The sequence below is a fragment of the Lactuca serriola genome, chromosome 3, assembly GCF_051521515.1.
Source record: "Lactuca serriola cultivar US96UC23 chromosome 3, Lser_US96UC23_V15, whole genome shotgun sequence".
In the NCBI taxonomy this organism is placed as follows: Eukaryota; Viridiplantae; Streptophyta; class Magnoliopsida; order Asterales; family Asteraceae; genus Lactuca; species Lactuca serriola.
This window is the reverse complement of record NC_136410.1, coordinates 110,175,800-110,184,819: the sequence shown is the minus strand read 5'-3', so window position 1 is coordinate 110,184,819 and position 9,020 is coordinate 110,175,800. Positions and strand designations below refer to the sequence as shown.

General features: G+C 38.7%; 1 protein-coding gene across 1 annotated transcript; it reads left to right on the top strand.

The window, feature by feature from the left end:
• Positions 1–2,057: 2,057 nt before the first annotated feature.
• Positions 2,058–2,540, top strand: LOC145095617 (uncharacterized). Its single transcript, XM_079033465.1, has one exon. It carries the CDS (start codon positions 2,058–2,060, stop codon positions 2,538–2,540), a length of 483 nt encoding a protein of 160 aa, XP_078889591.1.
• Positions 2,541–9,020: the final 6,480 nt, after the last annotated feature.

The window sequence follows — 9,020 nt, the reverse complement described above, 5'->3', positions numbered from 1 at the left end:
CGCGTTTTTTATTTTCATTTTTTACTTCGTTTTGTTCTTCTTATGCGTGTTTTCTGTTTTCTTTTAGGTATTTTACGACCCGAGGATCAAATACATCTTTGGTCCTATCTCTTGAAAATCCAGAATCAGGTTTGAGGAAGAACAAGGATAAAACCGTTGAAGAGACTAACTCGCCAAGAAAATCACCTTTCAAGGACCTTAAATCGGTATTTGGAAAGAAGAAAGGAAAGAAAGTGGGTGAGTCTAACAGTAAAAAGAGTGAAGAAAGTAAGATAGAAAGCTTTGAACGTAATCCTAATCCAAAAGAAACCGACTACGCAATAGAAACCGAAGAAGAAAGCGACCGAGAAAGCGAACCCGATAACACCATGGCTAACATCACAGATATCACCATAGGCGAATACAAGAAGAGGATGCGTGACGATACTGGGTTGGGACTCCTGTAACCTGCGATTCCAGCAACTGCTACCTTCGAGCTAAAAGGCCACATACTCATCCAACTCAAGGACATCCCATTCTACGGGAAAGATCACGAAGACACATACAAGCATATGGAAGAGGTCAACGACATAGCCGACTATTTCAACATTCCTAATTTGCCTCGCGAGACCATTTTGCTTCATATGCTACCAGTTACATTTACATGAGCCACGAAAGATTGACTAAAACCACTCCCCCCGGGGTCCATCACCACATGGGCTAAAATGCGGGAAAAATTTATTGATCAATTTTGTCCTCCCTCAAAAATAGCAAAGTTGAAGAAAGCCATTGCAAATTTCGAGCAACAACCGGACAAGTCACTTTATGAGGCATGGGAGAGATACAAATGCTTGTTGAGGAACTGCCCCCACAATGACTTAAACATTCAGCAACAAGTCTCCATTTTCTATGATGGAGTGAATGTGACAACTAGGCAGCTCCTTGACTCCCAAGGAACACTCACGAAGAAAGCACCCACGGTCATAAATGAGCTAATTGAAGAATTCTCTAAGCACTCTAGAGAATATCATAATTCAAGGAATGACTTTACTCGAGGGGCCGTGAACTCAGTTTTCGATAATATGGCGGCATTAATGGATAAATTAGATAGTTTGGACCGAAGAATGACAAAGATGGATCAATCCATCCATGCCATCTGGGGGAGATGTGAGAATTGTAGCGAGCCTCACCTTACTCAAGATTGTGATCTAGACGAGCATGGGAACCGAAAAGTGCAAGTGTGTTACTCTAGTGGCCATAGATATGATGAAGATTGGCAAAAACCAAAAAAAGAGTGCCTACCATATGATGAGTACAAGAAGGAAAAGGAGGAGAAATACAGAATAAAGACAAGAGGGTTCTATCAAAAGGAAGAGCCGGTGCAAGAAAAGAAAATGGACTTTGAAGATATGCTCACAAGATTTGCAGCTGCATCCGAAAAAAGGCACAACAAAACTGATGTTGCAATAAGAGAACAACAAGCCATGATGAAAGAGAAACAAGCATTGACGAGGAATCAGCAAGCTTCTATTCTTAACATGGAAAAATAGTTGGGCCAACTTGCACTACAAATCAATCAAAGAGCGTCGGGTAAACTTCCAAGTAATACCAAGAAAAATCCGAGAGGCGCCCAAATCAACATCGTGATGACTAGAAGTAGAAAAATAATTAACCCTCTGATACCCATCATGAATGAAGATCTAAAAGAGATGTATGAGGAACAGATAGAAGACCTAAAACTGCAAATAATCGACTCAACTCGACGATTCATGGATAAGGACTCGACGAGTCCACAATCTGAACAGAAAATGGATCCCCCTTTGAAACCTTATCAACCTCTATTGCCATTTCCAGGCCGAGCTAGATAAGACAAGAAGAATGAAGATTATCAAAAGTTCCTGGAACACATCAAAGCCCTCTAAATATACATACTTTTCATAGAAGCGGTTGCACAAATGCCTAAGTACGCAAAATTCTTAAAATAACTACTCACAAATCGAAAGAAGCTGCAAGAGGTGTCTAGGGTGGTGCTTAATGAAAATTGTTCAGCTGCACTGTTGAACAAGTTGCCAAAGAAAATGGGTGACCATGGGATGTTGACTTTGCCATGCCAATTCGGGAACTTAGCCACTAGTTATGCATTGGCGGATTCGGGGGTGAGTGTTAATCTTATGCCATACTCTTTCTTTAAAAAGTTGAACCTTCCGGAGCCAAAACTGATTCATATGGCAATTCATCTAGCAAAGAAGATGGTGACATTTCCAAGAGGAATATGCGAGGACTTATTAGTCAAAGTTGATAAATTTGTACTCTCCACGGACTTCATAGTGCTAGACGTGGAAGAGGACCACCAAGTACCAATCATCCTTGGAAGACCTTTCCTGAACACCGCTAGTTCAATAGTAGACATGAGAGAATCCAAACTTACCCTTCGAGTGGGGGACGAGTTAGTCACTTTTGGATTTGATAAGCCCATGAAGCATTCTATGTATAGTGATGACACGACCTTCTCAGTGGACACTTTGGATGAGCTAATGGAAGAATGGAAGGAAGACAACTAAAACCAGGCCGCCATTGCCCTTGAAGATGACTTTGATGCTGAAAAAGACCTGAAAGATAATAAAAGAATGCTTGAAGAATCTGAAGACGAAGAAATAGTCAGAGGCTCTGAAAAGTCGACTCGCTGAGTTGGAGACACTGACTCGACGAGTCCATTCGGAAAATCATGATCAGACGATAATTTTGGCCTGGACTCAACGAGTCCCCTCACTGGACTCGACGTGTTTAGTGTACAAAATATAAAATTAGAGATGAAAAGTATGAAAGAACATTTGGAATAAGCATTTCTCGAAGAAGATGATCAAAAACCTGTTATCATTGCTTCCGACCTCACCAAATCTGAAGAAGAAGAGTTAGTTCAAGTGTTAAAGAAAAGGAAGAATGGCATCACATGGATAATTATTGATATAAAAGGAATAAGTCCTTCATATTGCTCCCATAGGATAATTCATGAAGAAGGTGTGAAGCCGGTAGTGTAACACCAAAGGCGTTTAAACATGAACATGCAAGAGGTGGTCAAGAAAGAAGTTGTCAAGCACTTAGATACAGGGATAATATACTCCATTTTTGATAGCCCATAGGTTAGTCCCATTCAAGTAGTGCCAAAGAAAGGAAGGATGACGTTCGTCACAAACCAGAAGAGAGAGCTTATACCTACACGAACGGTAACCGGTTGGCGGGTATGCATCGATTATCGAAAGCTAAACAATGCCACTTGCAAAGACCACTTTCCTCTCCCTTTAATTGATCAAATGCTTGAGTGTTTATCGGGCCATACCTATTATTGTTTTTTAGATGGGATTTCAGGTTATTTCCAAATCCCTATTGACCCAATTGATCAAGAGAATACCACTTTTACCTGTTTAATTCTTATCAATACATGCCCTTTGGGTTATACAATGAGCCGACAACTTTCCAAAGATGCATGACAGTGATATTCCATGACATGGTGGAAAATTCATGGATGAATTTTCTATTTTTGGCTCTTCTTTTCATGATTGTCTTGATAACCTCGACTTGATGGTTGGTCAGTGTGAAAAGACCAATTTAGTATTGAACTGGGAGAAATGTCACTTTATGGTGAAAGAAGGCATTGTGATAGGCCATAAAGTATCCAAGGCGTGGATTGAGGTGGATCGGGTGAAAATTGATACAATTGCTAAATTACCCCCACCAACTAATGTAAAGGATGTTAGGAGTTTTCTAGGTCACGCGGGTTTTTACCGCCTCTTTATTAAAGATTTTTTGAAAATTACTAAACCTTTAACTCAAGTACTTTTGAGAGATGTACCTTTTAATTTTTCTAAAGAATGTTTAGCCTCTTTTGAAATTTTGAAAGAAAAATTAACTAACGCCCTGATCATTATCGCCCCGAATTGGAACTTATCGTTAGAAATATTGTGTGATGCAAGCGACTTTGCCTTAGGAGCTATACTTGGCCAATGGATTGAAAAGCACTTTCAACCGATATACTAAGCTAGTAAGACCTTAAATCCTACCTAAGAAAACTACACCACAACCAAAAAAGAGTTATTAGTCGTCACTTATGCCTTTGAAAAATTTTGTCCCTATTTAATTTTGTCTAAAACTACTGTATTTACTGACCATTCTGCTATTAAGTACTTGTTTTCCAAGCAGGATGCAAAGCCAAGGTTGATCTGATAGGTGCTGCTACTTCAAGAGCTTGACATTGAGATCAAGGACAAGAAAGGGATGGAAAATGTAGTTGCTGACCATCTTTCCAGATTATAAAATCCAACAAAGGGAAGAGATAAATGACAGCGAAATTGAAGATAGCTTCCCAGAAGAGTACTTGATGGTGATTATGGGGGAAGAACCTTGGTGTGCTGATATTACAAATTACTTGGCTGGAGAATTCCTTCCAAAAGGGCTCACTCATCAACAAAAAAAGAAACTATTTTCAGAAATTAAATATTATTTATGGGATGAGCCTTATCTTTTTAGAAGTTGTGAGGATGGGATTATTAGAAGATGCGTTTTTGGCAAGGAAATTCGAGACATATTAGAGCATTACCACAATGGACCGGCAGGAGGACATCATCGGGTACAATTCACTACTAAGAAAGTGTTTGATGTAGGGTTCTATTGGCCTACTATCTTCAAGGATGCTGCTACTTATGTGAGGGAATGCGAGGCTTGCCAAAGGACGGGTAATATTTTTGGCAAGGAATAAAATGCATCGGTGGAATATTCAAGTTTGTGAAATCTTTGATGTTTAGGGTATGGATTTCATAGGACCATTTCCTTCATCCAAAGGGAATAAATACATACTTGTGGCGGTGGATTATGTGTCAAAATGTGCAGAAGCACAAGCATTACTAACCAATGATGCAAGGGTTGTGGTGAAGTTCCTAAAGAATTATTTTCTAGATTTGGAGCGCCAAAAGCATTGATAAGTGATAGGAGAACCCACTTTGCTAATGACCAACTAGCAAAAGTGTTGCAAAAATATGGTGTACACCATAGATTTTCGACACCATATCATCCATAAACAAATGGGCAAACCGAAATTACAAATCGAGCACTTAAACGAATTTGGAGAGATCGGTGGGGAGTAATAGAAAAGATTGGGTGGACAAATTGGATGATGCACATTGGGCATTTAGGACCGCATTCAAGATACCCATTGGAACCACACCCTATAGGCTAGTATATGGTAAGAATTATCATTTACCCATGGAGCTTGTACATAAACCCTATTGGGCTTTAAAAACATGCAATTTTGAGCCGAATTACTTACGTGGCAATCGAATTTTGCAAATGAATTGTTTGGAAGAATTAAGGAATGAGTCTTACACTAACTCATTGATTTATAAAGACAAGACCAAAAGTTGGCATGATGCAAGGTTGAAGGGTAATAAAGATTTTGGAAGAAGGGCAAATAGTTATTTTGTACAATTCAAGACTAAAGCTCTTTCCAAGAAAATTACGCACTAGTTGGTCCGGGCCTTTTACAATCAAGCATGTATATCCATACGGGGTGATTGAATTATGGAGCGTGGATGGGTCGATCTTTAAAGTCAATGGGCATATGATCAAGAAATACGAAGAGGGAATGCCAAAGAATGAAGGACTAGAAGAAGGGTTGGACTTGGAGAAAGCCGCTGCAATGTAGAGCGGGAAGGAGTCCAACTAAAGACTCGAAAAAAAAGAAGCACTTATGGGAGGCTACCCGTTGCATGAGTTTGCTTTCTTTTGCCCTTTTATTTTTCGTTTTTTTAGTCTTTTATTTTCTTTTGTGTGTTTTCTATGGATTTTCAGTCTAAATCTTCTTATTAGCTTTAAATGATTGCTTGAGGACAAGCAAAGTTAGAGTGTGAGGTGTGGTAAAATTAATTAAAGACAGTAAAAAAAAGGAAGAATTTTTTTTTCACATAGATTAAAAAACTTGATGTGTCAGGACACTTACACGACGATTCTATTTGAAAAACCCCGAAAATTTGTGAAATCGCGACTCTACTCGCCGAGTCACGACACCTACTCGACTAGTAGACTTTATAACCGGAAAAAAAGTAATTTTAAACACTATAAATTAGGGTTTTTACCCTAAAAGGGTAAACTCATTCATTCTAGCAGCCACCACACACTCGACGAGTGGATATTCTCTCAAGCAACCATCTTTCAATTTTGTGATTTCATCAAATTTCTCGCTAAAAAGGTAAGATATTTCGCCAATAAATCTGTTAAAGGTTCACTCTTTGGTAGTTTAATGGTTACATTTTGCTAAAACCTGATTTTAGAATGTTGACATAAACTTTAGGGTTTTGATTTTGGCCAATTTAGAGTGTTTTAGTTAGAATTTTTGTGAATTAATACTTGTTACATGACCCTCGACAAACCCCTGGAACAAATTTTGAGTTTTCACGGTTGATTCGGTCCAAATCAGAAGATAAACTCGAACAGTTCATCGTACTCGCCGAGTTTGTTCATGGACTCGACGAGTCCATGTTGAAATTTCCCAGAATTCTAGTTTCTAATGTTTCTGTGGTTTGCTTGTTTTGTTTTCTGTTTGATTTTGCAGAAAATGTTCAGAAGGAGGCAAAGCTCAAGAGGTAGACAAGTGGATTTCCCTTGGTTAAATTTCCCTCAAATGGCTTCAAAATCAACTATGGTGAGGTGGAAGAAGAAACTTGAATTACTCAAGGCCAAGGATATCTATATCCCAAATGAGATAGATTCGGAGTGGCTGGGACAAGTAGGTTTAGAAGATGCATTAAACCCATACATGACTAAGGTCTTTGTACAAAATGGGATCTCGGTTATGTGTGATGGATGGTGGAGGTTATTTCGGATTCAAGGACTGGTATATCCAGAGCTATGTTTGGAGTTCTTCTCTGCGGTATCATTCCGAGGGAGGAATTATTTTTACAACCCAAATGTCTTAATCTTTTGTGTTGGTGTGGAGCACCGAGAGTGTAGTTTGGCAAAGTTGAGCTGGAGTTGGGAATATATGAAGAATCAGTAGTCATAACTGAAGCTTTTGGGATGTTCTTGGAGAATTGTCACAAGGATTTTCCGGAGGAACGAATAGTACAAATTTGTGGAATACAATTGCAAACAAAGTCTATATTCCTTCCGCGACTCAAGAAGGGAGCATATGATCCCCCATTCACCGCTTGATTCACCGCCTAATTTCTAGCACCATTAACATGTGGAAAGATGATGACAAGGTCTCGAGCCTTGACGTGTTTTACTTATGGTGCATTATAATTCCCAATACCTTTTGCAATATTCCATATTAATTTGAAAGGTATTTAGGAAAGGAGTGGTGAATAATAGGACAACTTCGAAAATAAATGGGGGGGGGGGGTATGTTTGTTACTCTGTTGGCAAGGTCATATGGTATCATGGAAAGAGGAGTCGGGAGCATGTTGACTATGTTACCAACACCTTTGTTTAGTCTCATGCTTTATAGGAGGGCAAGAATTGTGGAAGACTATAATGGTGGTAACTATGCCATCCCGGATGATGACGAAGTTGTGGCGCCCGAGGAACCGGGTAGACGAGTTAGACCAAGGAAAGAGAATGTTCAAGAAGACCCACCGGTAATCCCGGTTGATGATGAGATGCCAATGGATTGGTATAATATGGAAATGAGGAGATAGCAAGATGATTTGGAGCGGAGTATGGATTATAACCATCAAACACTCGGTCATTTGTTTAATCACTTGAACATACCACCTATAGATGAGCTCGAGTATCCTTATGTTAGTAGTTGGTAAGAGAGGGTAAATGCGAGAAGAAGTGGAGCCGGGGGGAGCGGAATTGGAGATGAAGACGAGGAAGGAGATGAAGACTAGTTATCCTTTTAATTTTATTTATGTTGTTTGATTTTAGACAATTTTATTTTGTTTGTTTTGTTTTTGTTTTATTTGTTTTGGTTTGATTTTTGAACACCTAGTAATTAGGATCTTTAGTTTTTTTTTTTTTTCCTTTGTGTGTTACTTGTGTTGTTTTTGATCTTTTTAGAATTTGGGTGAGGGAGCTATGTGAAGATTCGAGTCTAAATGGGAAGATATGATTTTTGAGTCCGGTATCGAGTCCGACAATTAGAATGGTTAAAGAGTGCTTATTTACTGAAGAAAAATGAGGGAAAGTGTCACTTTAATATTACCAAAACACCCCAAAAATGGACCTGAAGCATAAAAGGAGTTTTTTCCATACATCAATGACTCGTCAAGTCCGTATACCCAACTTTGACGAGTCCAAGTGAAAAAACCCGATTATTCTGCCAGTAATGCTAAAAATCGGCGAGTCCTCACATGAACTTGACGAGTTGCTCATTCTTTTACTTTCAAGAGCATGGTTTGATTACATTTGATGTGGGCAATTGGCTATAATTTTGAAGACTATTTCCTGAGCATTCCAAAGAGTTTGTTCATCTATAGTTGGAGCTGTCAACCACACGAGATTTGACACCCAAGGCATGGATGATTTATTCCCATGCCAAAGTCAGCTGAAGATGGAGCTTTACATGAAGACGATCAACCTCACCACTACTATCCCAAGGATTTTGTTCTAAATCCCTCTTTACTTTTATGTTTTTATCATGCATAATATGCAATGGGGACATTGCATAAATTAAGTGTGGGGTAGGGGGTTGGTTATATTAGTTAATTTAGAATTTTAGTCAATTTTAAAAAAAAATTGAAATAAAAATGCTAGGGTTAACCAAAAATGACTTGAGGTTAAGAAAGTTTTCCATGGATGGGTTTAGATGGATGCATAAAATGATCATTGTTCAAAAGAAGTGGGCAAATATTTATGAGGATTGTGAGTATTTAGGATTAGGAGGTCTTTAGGAAAAAATTTAGACACAAATGCATGTGTTTTGGTCTTGGCATAATGGATGAGTTTGATTAGGATTATCATATGTGGTACTAGTGTGCTAAAATTCAGTTTTACTTGGCGGCAAGCAAAAGTCAAGTGTGGGGTATTTTGATATGTGAATATTTGGGCAT

Excerpts from the sequence above, each read along its gene's own strand:
- LOC145095617 (XM_079033465.1), top strand. The coding sequence starts at position 2,058 with ATGGGTGACCATGGGATGTTGACTTTGCCATGCCAATTCGGGAACTTA.